Here is a 17,908-nt window from a genome sequence, read left to right as displayed (position 1 = left end):
CTTTGACCCTTTTACTGCCCTCCTGAAAGCTGCCCTCCAGCGCCCACAAGGGAGCGTTATCGCCCACTCTGAGAAAGTCTTGTCTTGGCTGATGTTACAAGACTTGTGTGTGATAGGCATTTCAAATAATTTGTGTTCTAATGGCCAGTACATAGAAGTGCACTGTTGCAAAGTATATGTTTCTTTGGTCAAAAGATGTTTTCAATTTATTTATTTTTGGTTTATTACTGATATACTTCATATTTATTTATTTGTGTAAGCGTTTTATTAATTTCACACATTTATTTGAAGCGCTATAAGGCCTCTCACAATTATGAGGGATTTTTGCGTTCTTAAATGTTCCCTCTACTCTACTCGTGTACCTATAATTTAATATATACCTACGTTTGTTACTATTTTTCTAATTATTGTGACCTTTCAAATCGAAGTCTGAGGAAGTTTGAAGTGTGACATATCTCACAAGTATCAGGTTATTGTGAGCGTCCTGCGCCAGTTTTTCTGTAATACTAAATATTGTTTTAGCTAAAAATTACTCCCAACAAAGCGAGATAAAGGACAAAGGTCCAAGGAAGAGGAAAAAATGGAACGTTTTTGTTTTTACTACTAATAAATAAAAATAAAAAATTAAAACGAAATTTTTTGTAAAATCCCATACAAGTTAGGAGGCTGCTTTGAATGAGTGCCCCGGCCTTGTGATCTAGGATGTTTTGGTGTACTTCGTACTTCCCTACCTTCATAATATTTTTTTTCTTGTCTCGCTCCAAAACATGCTATATTTTCATAATAGACAATAGGTAAGAACTCTTGCTCGGTGGGTACATTATTATTGTTTTTTGTTACCCTTCCACTTTTGAAAATTATTTCACCATTTTCATTAATTATTTAGGTACCTAATTACCTGATTGTAAATACATGTTACGACTGTTATATTTTTACAGGTTATGTTTTTAAGGTGCGATAGCAAATATTTAAAATTATTTTATATGGTCAGGAATAGGGGAATTAAAAATAAGTTTAGAGGAAAAGTGTTTTATTTTTATTTACATCAATATTTATAGTAGTTTATTATAAATATTTAACATTGTACTTTGTACCGATATTTTTTTCCATGGCATCTAAATAATAATTTCTTACGTTAACATATATTATACTTTCAGTATTTTATTAAAACATAAAACTTTTAAAACATCAATTTATTACTGTCTGCACTAGTTACTCCTACATTACATATAATATGTACCTACTTGATTAAATGATTAATCGACAACTTTTTGTACAACTTACTAAATTGCTACATAACTAAAAGTAATACGGATTTTTTAAACTGTAAATGAAGAAAACTAAAAAGGAGCAGGTACCTATTATTTTACGCTTAGAGTTAGGTACCTCCATAAAAGTTCGTATGCAATTATCATGTAGGATAATAATTATTGTAGGATTTGTGATTTGCCTCAGGGTCCTTTGATGATTTTCAAAAGAAGAAATTTGCCTTTCTAATAGTAAAGGAAATTTATCCGCATCTATATAAAAATACACATTGTAAATAAATATTTATTAAATAATAAAATAATTTATGTACCTGCTGACACGATTTACGCGCGCTATATTTACATGACTTCCATTTCAGCGTATCGCTCGCCATATATTCGCATTGGTAGTGTATGTCGAGAGATATGCTGAAATAGACCAAGCCCTGATGCGTATAGCGTAATGTTTTTATTTATTTTTTTTATAGTGAATACCTCACAAGAGTCCCAACTGCTCCCGTCTGGAGCCAGTGAGACTATGGCATCCCCAATTGGGGGGATGTTGTGAGGCTGAAGGTAAGTGGGGAAGGGAAAGAGGAAGATGGGGAAGTACCTGGCTATTCAGATCTAGTCACTAAACACGGCTAAAGCCATTTGGAGCAACGTTTCAATTCTGAATGGTGGTCTTACACCAGGGCGATACTGGTAGTATCTTCCACTCTGGAACGTGCCGCAAATATACTATAAATTATTTTAATTAATTAATTGTGAAATAACACAAATTAATCAAATAAAATTTATTTGCGCACGCCGGGTTCGAACCCGCGACCTTCGGAATGGCAGTCCAATGCGTTACCACTAGACTATGCCGGCCGTCAAGTGTCAAGTCAAATGTGTCGCCTACCTCACTCTTAACGGCTCCAATTGTAAAAATGAAAAGTTCATTGAACCTGACTAATTTTAATCAAATCCCACCCACAACCTTCGCAATTAAAGCCGAAATATGTTTAATAATAATTCTCCTTTTATTAAAATTTATAAGTGAATTGTTATAAATTCCGTCCACCGGTCGTAGTTCAGAGGGCAAAGTACAAAAGATTCTTATAAGTGTCCTGGTGGGGTCCCGATATTTATACAATATCGAAAGTTTAATTTCTTTTCCTGATGTAATACATAAAACAGTTTGTGTTCTCCTTGTCTAGTAAGGCTTGGAACTATTAAAATTTAGTCATATAATATTTATTCCTTTCTACAATAATTTACTAGCTTTATTACCCGGCTCTGCCCGAGATATATATTAAAAAATATGGATTCTGTCATTTTTTTCACTTAATGAATATTTTAAAGCTCCATAACTCATGATGGAAATGAAATGACGAGCTGAAAATTAGTTTTAGATTTCTAAAAATTTCAGACAAATAAATATGTGCAAATTTCATTGTTTAATAATTTTCTGCTTTGAAAAAACAAATTTAACCGTTTATAACTGAGAATAATATGATGACTGGAGATTTTGGCCTTAGAAAAGACTATTATTATTACGTATTTCTAAGAACAATTAACTATTAACATATTTCTCATTATATTTTATTTGAAGTATGTACCTAATTATTTAGTTTAAAAATTTGATGTTGGTATTCCCATTATTTGACAATACAAGTTTTAAAAAGTTTTCTAATGCCTGCCTGCTCTACTGACTTCTCCGAATCAAAGGAGAGGTGAACCCAAGGTAATATATTCTAGAAACTTTTGGGTGAATCATTTCCGGGGTGATGGTATTGGCACAACGCAACCGATAATAATTCAAGCAGCAAGTGCGCTCTACGACATGAAGAGAAAACTAGTTCTCGCATCTAGAAAATACTGACTACAGCCAGGTAAAGTAGAGCAGACAAAACAAAATTATTTAGGCCTTTGTTCATTTGTTGTAGTATTGGCTTGTTCATCATTGATCATTATATTCATAGAAAATAGAAATGGAACATGAACCAATATTAGTATTATCGTTAATATCGTTCACCAATACTATACCAAATCGTAGGTCCGTACAGCGGCGGTGTCCCGCCCACTTTCCACTTACACACCAAACGCATAACTTTCATTGGCTCCACCGCTTTGACATTCCGTACAATTTGGTCGTAGCTCGGCGTCATTCGTCACCCTTCCATGCCATATCTCCCTCTATTTCTATTATCTATGTTTACAACAGTATTAATTTATCGTCGTATTGAATTTCATCATTCATTATGTCGATGAATAATCTTATTCCTCATGGTAGACATCTATAAGCGTCTATTCCTTGAGTAGAAGTGAGAGGTGTGCATCCTGGTGAGGTCTCTCTCACTCATGGTAGGCACCCTGGGCTTTTCCTCCGGACGAATGGCGCTTCCGAACACTGACAGCTCCTCCTCGTTTTCATTTCCAAGGGATTGCTGGCTCATCTCCACTCTCGAGAGTTTCCTGAAAGAATAATTGATTTATGAAATGCGCCCTAATGCAATGTGGCTTTTACACAATGAGCTCTTTTTACAAAATTTGTATCTATTTAATCAGGGCCGGCCCTATGCGGGCGTAATTGGAGTAGTCCGCTCCGGGCGCCGAATTGACAGGTGCCAAGGCGCTGATAATACCTAACACCTGACAGTTCTAACACATCGTTATTAAGATTATTTTTCACAAAAACGGCGCTACACAAAACTACAATTCGATTTATTACAGTGATCATCTACCTAGGCGTTAACTGATTTTGATAAGGGGCGCCAAAAATTATATCGCGCCAAGCGCCATTTGGCTCATGTCCGGCCCTGTTTTAATAGAGTAGAGAGTAGACAGTCCCTACGAAACGTAAAAAAACAACATGTTCCAATCTTCGGACAGGATAAAATATATTGTTTTATCAGATACAAACAATATATCTAAGGGTTGTAGATCGACTAAAGTGGTGGGATAGAGTTGGATGTTCATAACACTAAGTGGAACCACTTTTTTCGCTACGTGTCAAGTACCCGCATAATTAATAATCAAACAGATATTATAAAAATTAAAATATGCACCTACTTAACGACTAGAGAATTATTTGAATGCCATTGTTTGATGTGTATTCGTTTTCTGGCATATAATGGGGAATAGGCGCATGCGCGCTGTAGTTTGTTTACGGTCATTTGTTAATGGTTTTTTTGTCATAACTACAAAACAACATTTTCGGTAGGTATATTATATTTAACATGATGACTCACGGTCTTCCAGGAAGCTTATCTTCGGGAAGCCAGCAGTGCAGGGAGAATCGGCGAGCCATCTGAAACACTCCTCTGCATAATTTAATTTCAACAATACCAAAATATGGAGAGGAATAACATCTTAGCCAAAGCGTGATAAGAAGAGACGTGGAATATATTTATATTAATTATATTATAAATATTTCCACTGTAAACACAAAGTAAATATGAGGAACCAAATTTGGACGAAATTCGTTAACAGAAAGTTTCATGGAACTACTAATAGCTTTTCGTAAATGCCAAGCATGTAAAATTTTCCCTGAAAACTCACCTTCATCATTGATTTCTTGCTTTTAGCTGCTTGAGGAGAATTCACATCTGGAAGATATTGAAAATTTCTGGCGGCACTCCCCAGCTGCTCGATAGATCCTTAAAATTCAATGCAATCAAAACAACACCAACAAATATCAATTAAGAAGAGATGGATGTTTTTTGACGATGATAATGCTGCTTACCTTCATGAGCTATTGTTACGTTCTTGTTGACTTTTCGAATCAAAGCTGGTGGTAAAAACGATTCATTCTCTTTTTCTATCGCTTCCTGGATTCTCAGTGAAGACAGGCAGGTGCAGCTTTTCAAGGTATGGCAGCTTTGGCAGACGTTTTCCCCCGAGCCGCATTTCTTGCAAACAACACCCGGAGCTTTTTGTTTGCTGTAGTTATTATGTTCTTCTCCCAAACCTGAATCAGACTGACTTGTTCCTTGCTGAGAATTTTTGGGAAATACGACTTTCATCTCCACGTCAGATGGTAATGTTGTGTAGCAACTTCCTGCCAGCGTTACAGACCAACCACCTTTAAAAATATTACAGCCTTAAAATACATTCCTTATGGAGTCTTGTATAATTTTTTGATGGCGTTAATAAAACACAAAAACTAATTTTATCTACTACATTGGTGCAAGTGAGCTCTTTAGAAAAGCTTGAATACATCTTGTTATACTGTGCAAAACTTCTACATAGTAAAAAACATTAAATACCTGCAACATTCTGGTATGGTAATCTAAATGGTTCCTCTTTTCTTTGGGATTTGCGATTGATATTCCTCCTTTTTCGAAGGTTGTTATTTGGCAAAAACCTCGGAACCAAAGCCGGACAGTTCACTGCTACTTCCGAATCGCTCCCGCTGCTTGTAGTATCAGTCGATCTACTGAAACTTTGATTCATAAAAGGACTTGGTAATCGAACTCTTTTATGTTCTATACTTTCGTTGCTTCCACTTTTTTGTAAATGTATCTCCACCTTCTTCTGGTTTGATTTTCCGTGGGTAGATTTTTCAGGATATATATTATCTGTGTCAGGTGTGTGAGCTTTCTTATGTTTGCTGGAATTTGTTGTATACTTAATTCTTTCTGTAATTTTTGAATACTTTTCAGATATTACTGGTGATCCGGTGGTTCCCTCACTTTTGATGTTCTCACCGGATTGTCTGGAATCATCCGATGCGTTTTGAGGACTTTCTTCAATGTTTTTAGATAATTTTAACTCTGAACAAATTTCTCTTATCTTAACTACGTTGGGTTTGTCTGGTATTGGTGGCTTGTGGTGTATGCTGATTTGTCTGATATTGTTTCTGCTGTCCATTGTCCTCAATATTCTTTGAGAGTGTGGAGCAGAGTCTTTGACTTGTGTATCTGTATTCATCTTTTCAACAGCTTCCCTATCAGAATGAGTATTGGAAGTTGGGTGAGAACCTTAAAAAAAAGCTGTTATTATTTTGGAATATATTTTATTTTTCATTTTTAATACATTCAAATGAAAACACACAAACATCAAATCTAACGGCAGTGTTTTAAAACTATGTAATAGTTTATTAGAGTGCTGGTGAGACATCTTCTTTATCAAGCTGAATGATGTGCAGAAATGGTGCAATGTGGAATCGTTGAACTGGTGATGTTGACAGTACCTTCATGTTCCGGTGAATATCCTGAATGGGGTTGGAAGAAACCGGCCCAACCATCTCTGGTGGCGAGAGCCTTTTTCCCCTTCATGTGCGAACCGCTGCTCTCATGTTGTTTATTGCCAATAGGAATGGGACTTGTAGCAATGGAAACATATTGTGGCATTGGAGATGTGGACATGTCATGATTATCTACGCGTCTTGTATACGGAGTACTTTGTGTTTGTACATCAGATTTCATTAAATCAACAGCGATCTGAGTCTGTGGGGTAATTCTGGATGGACTCTCTTTGGGATTTAATTGTACTATCGGACTATTTTCATCTATCTCGGGAATGGTATTCATGTCCTTTCCTTGATACATTCCACTGTTATCCATGTGTAAAGAATCATGGTTTTTATTAGTTTGTTGCAATAATTTCACTTCAGCTGGCAACGATGGCCGCCTATTAGATTTGGTCATATCTTCATTTGAAGATTCAATACTAAGACTACTTCTTTCTTCGGGAATTGCGTCAAATTTTTGTTTGTATTTTGGAATGATGGCTATTTTTTCATGATTTTGCTGAGGTATCGAGGCTCGTCTTCCGGAAATGTCTGCGGTCGAGGCCAGTTTCTTCACCGTAGGGTGAGCTGGTTTTTTGGGAGAAGATAATAACGCTTGGTTTTTCCGACTTTGATTATCGTCTTCATTCAAAGCATCAATCAGAATATTTGCTATTATTTGGTCCATTTCTGAATTCGCATCGTTGTAAATATTATTTTGGTCATTTTTTGCAGCTAATATATTATACGGAGGAATGATTACATTGACAGGCGATCGCGAAAGAGATGATTTCAGTTCATTTTTAGAAACCTTAGATGGAGATCTTTCTGCCACAGGGACGGGAATTTTGGACTTTTTAATTTTCCTTGATCCCCTCAAATAATTGCGGTTATCATCAGACTGAGGCTCGGGGGAACTGTCAATGCATTCTACAATTTCTAATATTTCTACATGCTTATTTCCTTCTTCGAATTCTGTTTTCTGGTAAAGTCTTCTAGGTCCGGACAAATTTGGATTATAACTGGGTTGCTGATATTCAAAATTATTTTGAACATATGTGTTATTAGAATCTTGTTTAAGGCTATTATTTTTTTGGTAATATGATCTTTCTACTTTTTTATCTCCACTTTCCTTTTTTGAAACGCGTTGGTCTTTTACTTTATTTGAATGTGTCAGTTGAATGTTTCCCTGTTTATCTATTACAAACGATTCAAAATCTTTTAAATTTTTATCATCTTTTACAGGTTTCTTTTCTGTTTTCAGCGGTGGTTTTTTATCGTTCATTTTTAGCTTCGGCACATCTTGACTATGTTTCTTAACGGGTGATCTTGAATTGGAGGGAATTTTATTTGATCCACCTTTACTAACTTTTTCAACTACTTCATCGATGATTTGTGATAAAATATCAAAACATTCCTTTTCGTGTTCATCCCTCAATTTTTGAATGCCTGCTAGTTTTTGGTTTTCGAGATCTCTTTTCATTTGCCTGTTCTTTTTTCTTTTGAAGTGTTCCTTCCGTAACTCTCGTTTTTGTTGCCTTTTGAAAAGTTTGTCTTTAATTTTTTCAGGCATGTGCTCTGCTACTACGATGTTATCTTTTTCACATTCAATCGAATCTTCTTTAATGGGCACGAAAAACGTTTCGCTTTTGTCTTTGGGTAATCTGCAAGCTTTGTTGTTACTGTTTTCGGGCAACAATAACATAATATCACCTCGAACAGGTTTGCTGTCGTGCTTTGATATTTTCCTTTTCATTCTATGATCATGTTCAATAACCCTTGGGGAGTTGGGGTCATCCAAACTGTCGACCATACTCAAGCAATCTGATTCACAACTTGAAGCCTCTTCTTCAGACGATGTGTTTACCTCCATTGATTCCGAGTAAGGGACAGCAGAAAATCTAGGAACCACTATTGGAACTTGCTGTGCTTTTTGATATAAACATGGCATAATGTTGCTTATTACATTGCTTTCCATATTCACATCACATGCATTTTCATGTGAAGTTTTTTTGGTTTTGGTGTAGTCGTGGGAATTATTAATATCTGCAGAGTTATCAACAATTTCATATACAGGGTTTTGGTTTTCGGGTGATAGATTTTGAGTATCTGAACGTAGTTCTGACGCACTATATTCAATATCAATACTATTCATCATTTTGTTCAAACTATTGTCGACAAATACATCGACATCAGTTGACATTTCGAGGTGGGAAACATCTCTGTAGACTGACCCGCAAAAGTAATTGTTCGCTGAATCATCAATACAGATATTATAATTTGAGTCCATGCTGGCATGCTGACTTTGGGAACTATTTTCAAACATTTTGTTTAATTTTTGTAGAACAGCTTTGGAAGGTTTTTCATGTTCAATGAAGCTAGTGTTGATGTTGTTTTCGTGATCCGTTGTGTTTTGGTGAGAGTCATTGAGATAAAATTGAGCATTATTACTTATACTTTCAGCTGCGTTATTTGTGTACATATTTGTGTCAACGTTATTGTTGGAGGTCTCAGTCTCCACTAGTGAAGTGATATCAGAGTCGACGTTTAGTAGTCGATCTTCCGGCTGCATCATATCCGAGTATCTCAATATGTTGTCTTCAACAATATTACTCATATCGTTCTCTAAATAATATGAATTGTTTTCATCTTCATAGCCCGCTGACCTGGTGCTCTCCTGAAGCTCGGATTGGTTTTGTGTCGGGAAGCATGTTGATTCCGTCGAGTACGACAAGGATCTTGTTTGTTCTTCGATGATAGTAGTTTCAAGCAGATCTTTGTCTGGCATGTGAGTTATTAAAGAGGTTATAATATTGTTGGTTGGCAAGTTGATAGGACTTGCACAAACATTTTGAAGTTTCACCTTTATTTCTTTCTCTAAAATACTTAATTTAAATTCGTCATCAGTATTAAAATTGATTTCATTTATCTGATCTGTCATCGTATTTAAACTGTCGATCAATATATTTGAAACGTATTGATCGATATCTATCATATTACAATGTGGCTTAAGCATATTGTCTTTATTGGGGATTTTAACCTTATCTAGTTTTGCATCACTTTGCTTTTGAACGTTAGATATCTGTTTATTTTTACTAAATGTATCATTGTTCAGAAATGCTGATGAATTTAGTGTTTCCGAAACCACAACTTCCAAGCACTCTACTTTCGAATGCCTCGAATTCGCGTGCTTTGATAATTTATAAGCTGGGTTTTCTATGCATGTTAATAAATCACTGGTTATGTCAGTGGTGCTCATGTTATCGGAATTTGATATGCTTCCTGATTTGGATAGGTTATGATCGGATTCGTCCATTGAATTAATATAATTCTTATTGCTGTCGCTATCATTCACTAAAGTTTCTGATATACCGGTGTCCGAGAACTCCAGGTTATTCATGTTTTGGTTTCGGTAATTCTGATCATCGCCTTCATATTTTTGGTCGACACTAGATGCTGTAGATGTTTGAGAGTTGTCTTTATCAGCAGTTTTACTGCTCGTCGTTATAAAACTCTTAGTTGAAACAGCTGAGTCGCTCGGCGAAGAAGTTTCTCGATTGAAAGTCGATGATGTAACATTTGAGGTTTCTGTCGATGTGGTTTTTTCCGATGAAGTGGTTGATGGTTGTGTTGAAGTGCTTTCCCTTACAATGCTGTCATCAGTATATGTTGGATCCTGTGAATAAGATCTCTCAGCATTTGAAGTCCCTAAATCCGCATTCGAACTCGATTCTTGACTAAGGGGAGCACTGGAATCAGTGACGCTTGCCGATATTATTTCTACAGTTGGAGAATCAAAAGAATTCATATATATGCAGACACTTTTCCTTCTCTTTTTCTGAGCTTCTGAAACCGTGTCATACAGGTCATTTGCCGAAGAAACTACAGCAGACTCTGGGCGGTCTTTGGATAACTTGCTCCTTGAATGTGTAACATCCTCACTTGAGTAACTAGTAGACGATCGGGTTATTTCGCTGGTCACGTCTGAAACACTTGTTCCATCAGTTGTTGGATAGGAAGACGTAGCTAATGAACTGAGCCGGAATTTCGGAGATCCTTCTGTAAGTGAAGCTGTTTTGAAGGAAGATCTATCAGATGGTGTTGAAGCGCTTGCCAGTAAGCTGGGCGATGTAATTTGGCTCTTGCTCTCTCTGAGGAGCATGTCTCTTGCATTTTCAAGATGTGTAATATATCGTTCGGGGCTGAATCCTTGGCTAGCGAACGGAATCAGTTTTTTGGGTGATCTCGAAGTTCTGTACAGTTTGTGGGAAGGGGATACAGGGTGGGTGTCGGTTCTTACGGCAGTTGGAATGCTTTTTTCGGAAAGCTTTCGACAAGCCTCGCAGTCACTGCTGGCGGAGCAGGAGTCCCAGTAGCGAAGCTCGGAGTGTGAGCCCCCTTGGCGCCCCCACAGCCTGCGCAGGAGAGGGGAAGGTCTAGCCACCCCTAAAAACCCTCGGGCGCCGCCCCTTCTAGCAGGACTCCAACCCCGCGGAGATGGGGCGCTGCCTACTTCACTTTCCTCCGAATCGGACTTTTGCTGGGCTAATTTGTATCTGAAATGACAAATAGAAAAATATTTTGTAGAAAGATTATAAAATCTTTTTTCCTGTGCATATTGTTTCGTAGTGCTTTCACAGAAACTTAGGATTTAATTCTCTTTAAAGTTGAATTTAAACTTCAGGGAAATAAAATACATCTAAACTTAATAAAATTTTATTTTACCTAACAGCGAAAGCAACAAATTAATATGCATATAATTATTTAATTTTATTATTGAAGCTTATAAACCTTATTGTCATATTTCATCATTCACATATTCAATATACGCCATCTAGATTGTAAAAATATTTGGGTAGAACTTTGCAATCACACCAAGAAAATGTGAGCCAAAAAATGTGGCAAATAATATGAATAAAAAATTTTTAATTATAAAATCTATGTGGGAGATTGATAAAAATGACGGAATATAATGAGCTGGCAATAAGTTCAGTTAGTAGAGAGCCAGTCCCGAGACTTCGAGTCCCAGTTGCAACCGCCACCTCTATATTTGTTTGTTTCATATTTTCATTGAGATACCTACTATTTATGTTAATGATTAAATATGATTATACATTAACCCCCTGTAACCCACATTCCCCTATCTGACATTATTTTCCATCATCAAAGATAGATCCCGCAATGATTGGTCAGAGTATTGGCACATTGCTAGTCAATCAATATAAGATGTAAATTATAACTTATAAAAATGTATATGAAACTAAACTTTAAGCACCTGTTGACAAGCCAATTCAATTGGCTTAGCAGGACTTGTTTGTTGATATGTATTAACTATTTATTCAATAAAAATTTAAAAAAAAATCCAAGGGAGCCTGCTATGCCTCAATACAAAGGACTATTCCATCAAAACCGTGGTTTCAGCAATTCCCTCATTTTTCCAAAAAATAAATTTCTTCACTCATTCGAATGAGGATCGGACATTGTTCCGTTCCTTCACATCTTTTTAAAATTCACGTCCTTGACTCCCCAGATTGTACATTCTGTGGTCTAGAAGTGGGAACTTTAGATCACATATTTTTTGGTTGTCCCTCTCTAAACAAATATCCTTTCTTCCATCAAGCCTTATCTAAAATTGCCTCCCCTCCATTCAACATCTCATCTCTTCTAAGTCTGAACTCGACTCCAATTTTCATTATAATTTTGAAATTTGCCTATTTAAATAAAATTAATATTTAAATTCACATTTCATTTCTCAATAATTTTAAATGATGGCCAAGAACAAACACCCTTGAAGGGTGAAAGCCAGAAATAATGGAAAAAAAAACCATGTAACCTCCGATATTTTTGTAATCTATTTCTCAAGTGAACCGTCAAAAATCATATTGCGCGGGAAATATTTTTTGCATTACGTTCGATTCCAGATAAATTCCGCTGTTTTGAACACATTTCAAAATAAAATACTGTTTTTGAAAGAAAATGAAATAGTCGTTTAGATTTTAGTATTACAAATAGTCTTATTCAATAATTACAATTTTAAACGCAATAGATATATTTTTGTTATTTGTTATTGGGGTGTTATCGCAACGCAAGAAGGAGTTAGCGCAACACGGCATAACACCCCAATAACAAATAACAAAAATACTTTTGGCCGTGAAAATCTTAAATGATATTATGCAATAGAGATAGTTTAGTTTTAAAGTTATAGTTATAGTTTTAAAGTCACTTAATGGTGTTTTATATTTATTTATTTATTTATTACACGCCCTAGTGGGCTTTTCTTTAAAAAAAATACAAGCATTTTGTATCAGAGTAAACACTTAAAAATTAATACAATAAAGAAGAATGTAAACATAATGGCAAAAATGAATCCTCACGCATACAATTGAATTTAAAAGATTCAACAAAACAAAATAGAAGAAGCGGAGAAGTTATATGGGTACATATGTCTATTTGTGTCTAGAAGAATAAAAGTGATAGAATATACAACATTTATACTGATTAGTTTTCAAATGAAATATATCACTTAGTTCAGAATATTTGTTTCCGAGATTGTGAAGTCTCGGAATCAGAGAATTTTGGTAAGCTAGTGTCTTGGTGTTATTGAAGTAAAAAGGTAAGAAATGTCGGCATGATTTTTTGGGAACATGGATATTGATACATATAAACTGTAATTAATATTTTACTCAAAAAACATGCAATTAAGAGAAATATATCAGAAAAGTTAATATCACTTAACTTTTTCCTTTTTATTTAAAAATATTAATTTGAAACTCGTCATTTTCATGTTTCGTATAATTATTTCAAAAATTGCGGGAGAGTCTATAGTAAACGTTTATATGCAAACTGAAATGATAGTAATCTCTCCTCTAATAGGTACTGTTTAAATAATATATATCACCCTAATACAAAGTCAGATGGCGTGAATTTTAGGAGTTCTTATCAGGCTGGAAGAAATATCTCTCAAAGGACTCTACGGCTATTTGATGTGAGTAATATCTCCCTAATTTGCTCTAAGGGTTACTAATTTTATATTGCTATAAAAATAACCAAAGAAGCATGTTTGTAATACTTAACATAAAATGTTTAGAGTGTGACATACTTCCGCATGACGGTTTCTGGTACCGAGTACCTCCTTCTGAGGAGGCCGGGGGAGGCCGCTCCGTGCTCCCCGCTGCCAGCCCCCGCCCCCGCCCCCGCCCCCGCCATGCCTGAGGGCGGCGCCCTAGCACTGAAACAGAGATCATTAACCGTGATTAATTATTTACACTTACCATCGTTTGTTTAGCAAATGAATTGGAATGAGAGGGGACAGTTTTGTGGTGTATCTATCCGAAATTAACAAAGAAACATCAAAATGTCCAAAAGAACACGCATAACGAGTTGGTAGGTACCTATGTTTCCTGAATTAGCGTGATTGGAAGTGACATGCAGACTTTTTACGTGTGAACGAAATATCCATTTGTACGACTCAAGGGCATTTATTATAGATTTCCGCACTTTGTTTCATTGTGGAAGATGTGAAACGTCGCTTGAAATGGTATTAGCCGTGTTTAGTGACCAGCTATGAATAACTACGCACTTTCCCAACTTCCTTTTACTCTTTTTGTTTCTCCCCCCTTAGGTAGGTAGGTAGATGGTTTTAATTGAGTTATTATTATTTTAATAGAAGTTTACTGCTGTTATCGAATGAATAGAAACAATAGTAAGGTATTCTTTGATTGTCCATTTCACGGGCCGAGGTGTCCACTTCATAAACACATCCCCTTGAACTGAACACTTTTTTTTCAAATGGGTTAAAAAATCCTGAACTTAAAAGATAACAAGAAATATAGTAGGTACATGCGCACATTATACGATATTGAGCTTTTTTTATACAAAACTTAATTTTGGACTTAAAAAAAATACTTTTCATTTAACTATCATCACTTTTGTTCAGTTTGCAATGTTTTCTGTGTATTTCAAATGCTCTATATACATCTTATTTTTTAATTTTCCGGAAAAACAAACACTGGTTTAGAAAGTAAATACAATTATCTTTTCGGTGTAAGCATTTAAAATGAAATTTATTGTTTCCAAATAATACATTTTTAATATCAAACGTGAAAAACGCTAACCACATTTTTACTCCAATCATAGAAAAATTGAGAGAACACAAAATTTCCAAAAAAAGATCTTTAGCTGGAAGAATTAGTAAGAAAACTGTACTTTCACTTTTATCTCATTTATATTTTAAATATGTAAGAAATAATTTTTAAAGATAAAACGATTTTTACGATATCGGCGCGAAATATTAACTACTCATTTTGGGTATTTTTAGGATTTTATTAATGGATTCCAATGTAAATATTTGAGGCAAACTGAAAAGAATTATTATTTCTCTTTCTAACGAAAAAAAAGTATTTCCACATAATAGAAAAGAGATAAAAATACTTTTATTAAATATGGACGACTGTTCATATATGACCCCCAAACGCTGTAGGGTTAAGTCAAAAGATTTAGCACATATCTATTACGGATATGAGCCATTTAATTTACTTGTGTTTTTTAATTATAAAACATAAGCCATTAAGGAAGTCGATTTTTCATAATTTTCGAAGTAACTTTAGCCTTTATGAGTAAAGAACAATAAATTATTAAAAAATAATATTTTTTCCTTACTTACTATGTAAGTATGAAGGAATATTAGAGAATTGAAAAAGTATTTGATGGGCTTCAATTTTAATGACAAACGACCGATTTACTTTGGAACACAAATTGTTATACATAAATTAAAATTTTCAACCAAAAAATATCTTTTTAAGTTTTTTAGCAGAGTTTGGTAAAGATTATTTTTTCACTAATTACCGTTAACTCAGAAAAAAATGCCAAAGTTACCTTTAAAATCTTGAAAAGACAAATTATATAGTGACCTATATTTTATAATTTCAAAACAAATAAATAAAATAGCTCACATCGGTACTAGATATTTGCTATAAAATTTGATTTAGGTAAGGTATTTTAGCCCGAAATATACTCGTATATTATTATATTTTTTTATGTATATATTTTTTTTTGTTTTTTTTTATTTATTTTATAACATACAGTATAATTATTTAAATTTACACACTAAGAACATATTTCAAATAATAATTAAACATGTTTACCTTTACGAGAGTTTAACACTCGTTTGAAAAGGAAAAAAAAATTAAAACTTAACATACATATGTAAATATAAGAAAAAAATCATAAAAACATATAAAGTGAAGAGATTTTTGTTTTTTTTTTTATATAATAATATATAAAACAATATAATGAGATGTCATCGTGATTCTAATTAGCCAAATTATTTAAGGTGGTAAAATATATTTTATTTTTAAATTTATTATAGTCCGATTCTAACCTCATCTCTATCGTCAGTTGATTAAACCACACCACTCCATTGTAAGTATTGTGGTTTTGTGCAAAACTGGTGTGCATTAATGAAGTGCATAAGCGACCCATTGTATTTTGTCTATTGCTCTCAACAAGAACCGTGGCATGGTGTGACTTCTTATACAGATATTTGTGGATTTGAAGCAGCGTATTTTTTCCATTTTTTTTAGTGGTGGGAGTCTTGGAAAAGTTGTAAGATTGGGTAATCTGATGATTTTTTAATTATTTTTTTTTATTAACCTTTGAGTGATTTCCAGCGGTAAAATTGACCAACAATTAAACCGGTTGACGTGTTATGTTCCAAATGAAATTGTCCATTGGTAGGCAAGTCAATAGTATGTTGACATTATCAGCATACAGCACTATGACTTTAGATATGTACCTAATTGGCAATTCTTCGTCTTTCAGGCAGCTCGTGTGATATACCCCGGATATTGTTGCTATATTTTCTACTGGACAGACATCGACCCTTACAACTATTATTTATTCCTTATTTGTACATTTTTTGACAGACTCCAGGGTTCCATAAGATGCCAAGCTAGGAACAGAATGGCCCCAACTTGCAGACTGCAGAACAATGTCACTTAGCTCGCTACAATGCATATTGTGGGCAAAGTAGATACCTGCATGTGGTCACACCCTGTCTACCTAGTGCAGTGCGTACCCTACCGGACACCCACAATTTTATCCCACAATCTTCTGATTTTCATGTGCGGGATTGAAATATCGGAAATAATACTAAATTTACACCAAAAACATGCTGTTTATATAAATGAGCGGTGGTTCATCTTTGACAGTGAAATAGGAACGTAACTTGATGTTGTTAGAAAGGGAGGAAAGAGCCTCATCTCAAGATCGGAATTAGAATTGATGTTGAAGAAAGTGATGTTCCTTTTTGAGAACGGAGATATCGGTCCTGACAGTCCTACCAACTCTTGTGGAAGCAGAAAGAGAGTTTTCCGCTGCTGGGCTGCAGTGCACAAATATCCGTTCACGGGTGACAGGACTATACACAGTCTATTTCTGAAGTTCTCTTAAAACGTTTATTATGTTACCTTTTTTAATATCGTATTTTATAATATAACTAGCTAACTATCTAACTAAGTGATTAATATGAACTAGTCTTGGGTTGATCGTGAATGACCCGCTCATCAAATTATGAAGCCCGCTCACTACCCACCAAAGAGCAAATAGGTTATTTTTTGTCAGCACCCGAATCCGCGACCTACTTACATCAAATGAAAGTGAAAGTAGCTGGGTAACGAACAGTTTTCGGGTTACTGGGTATAACCTGGTAAAGCGGCGCACAGTGGGCTGAAAATCGCCTTTCATAGACATAGAGACTTGAATTTTCAAGGGTATTTTTTTTGGCTAGAAATGGATTCTGCTGATCATTACTATGCTATAAAATGTCGTACGAAGCAATTGCGTGTACAAACGAAGGAGTTATAATTTTTTTAAGAAAAAATTGTATGGCGCTGACATTAAAAATGAGGCTATCTCTGGAATCATAAGGTTGGCCGTTCTATTTTTACACACAGATAATACTACTATTTATTTGTATTTTTTTGACATACTTCATATTGTGGCGCAAGGTGCGATTGTTTTTTTAAAAATCCTAAAGTTTAAAAAAAATCTTTTTTTTGTTGACGAATCATTTTAATAAATAAATAAATAAATAAATAATTGTTTATTCCAGAATGTGGGGAGGTTAGTGCAATCCCACACAATCCATAAAATATAACTACAATGTTATATACAGAGATACAATTAAGTACAAATAATTTAAAATGTAAGTTTGATAGAGCAAATAAAATATAAGAAAAAGTAAAAGGAACTATATAGAATGGAGAGTGTTAACATAAAACATTTAAATATCTTGTAAGCTTATCATCGGAGCGATAATTATGGGGGCCAATATTTTTCTCCAATGTTTTTCGATGCTCGATCCTGAGGTCTGGCGGGATTCGATGATGAGGATGTTTCTGGAGTTATTGATCCTTCCCCTCGTTCCGGCTACCCTGGATCTCAT

The 17,908-nt window shown here is 34.8% G+C and overlaps 2 protein-coding genes across 3 annotated transcripts in view; both read right to left on the bottom strand.

Moving 5' to 3' along the window:
* Window positions 1-2,970: 2,970 nt before the first annotated feature.
* On the bottom strand, window positions 2,971-6,159 carry LOC149417531 (uncharacterized). 2 transcript variants are annotated; one of them, XM_089640383.1, is made up of 5 exons: window positions 5,501-6,159; window positions 4,978-5,316; window positions 4,794-4,891; window positions 4,484-4,542; window positions 2,971-3,707 (listed from the first exon to the last, which is right to left on the bottom strand). In XM_089640383.1, exons 1-5 carry the CDS (start codon window positions 6,102-6,104, stop codon window positions 3,530-3,532), a joined length of 1,278 nt encoding a protein of 425 aa, XP_089496509.1. In that variant the 5' UTR covers window positions 6,105-6,159; the 3' UTR covers window positions 2,971-3,529. The 2 variants fall into 2 exon arrangements, with proteins under 2 accessions (XP_089496509.1, XP_089496510.1); XM_089640384.1 differs by having other exon boundaries at window positions 3,594-3,707; window positions 4,484-4,555.
* A 131-nt stretch (window positions 6,160-6,290) lies between these two features.
* LOC149417530 (uncharacterized) overlaps window positions 6,291-17,908 on the bottom strand; it is a 159,589-nt gene continuing 147,971 nt past the window's right edge. Inside the window, exons 3-4 of the mRNA XM_089640382.1 lie at window positions 13,565-13,693; window positions 6,291-11,021 (exon numbers count right to left, since the gene is read on the bottom strand). Coding sequence (XP_089496508.1) covers window positions 6,362-11,021; window positions 13,565-13,671 — 4,767 coding nt within the window. The 5' untranslated portion in view covers window positions 13,672-13,693 and the 3' untranslated portion in view covers window positions 6,291-6,361. The remainder of the gene's footprint in view (window positions 11,022-13,564; window positions 13,694-17,908) is intronic.

Source organism: Hesperophylax consimilis, chromosome 15 (assembly GCF_061612785.1).
Source record: "Hesperophylax consimilis isolate HC1 chromosome 15, BYU_Hcon_1.0, whole genome shotgun sequence".
NCBI classification, from domain to species: domain Eukaryota; kingdom Metazoa; phylum Arthropoda; class Insecta; order Trichoptera; family Limnephilidae; genus Hesperophylax; species Hesperophylax consimilis.
The sequence above is the reverse complement of the archived record's forward strand: the minus strand, read 5'-3'. Positions and strand labels throughout refer to the sequence as shown.

What these genes read in the sequence shown, in the direction of transcription:
- LOC149417531 (XM_089640383.1), bottom strand. Translation starts at nt 6,104, where the DNA reads ATGGACAGCAGAAACAATATCAGACAAATCAGCATACACCACAAGCCA. An exon ending in ACCATACCAGAATGTTGCAG is followed by an intron (nt 5,317 to 5,500) that starts GTATTTAATGTT and finishes ATATTTTTAAAG; the next exon opens with GTGGTTGGTCTGTAACGCTG. An exon ending in CGTAACAATAGCTCATGAAG is followed by an intron (nt 4,892 to 4,977) that starts GTAAGCAGCATT and finishes TTGAATTTTAAG; the next exon opens with GATCTATCGAGCAGCTGGGG.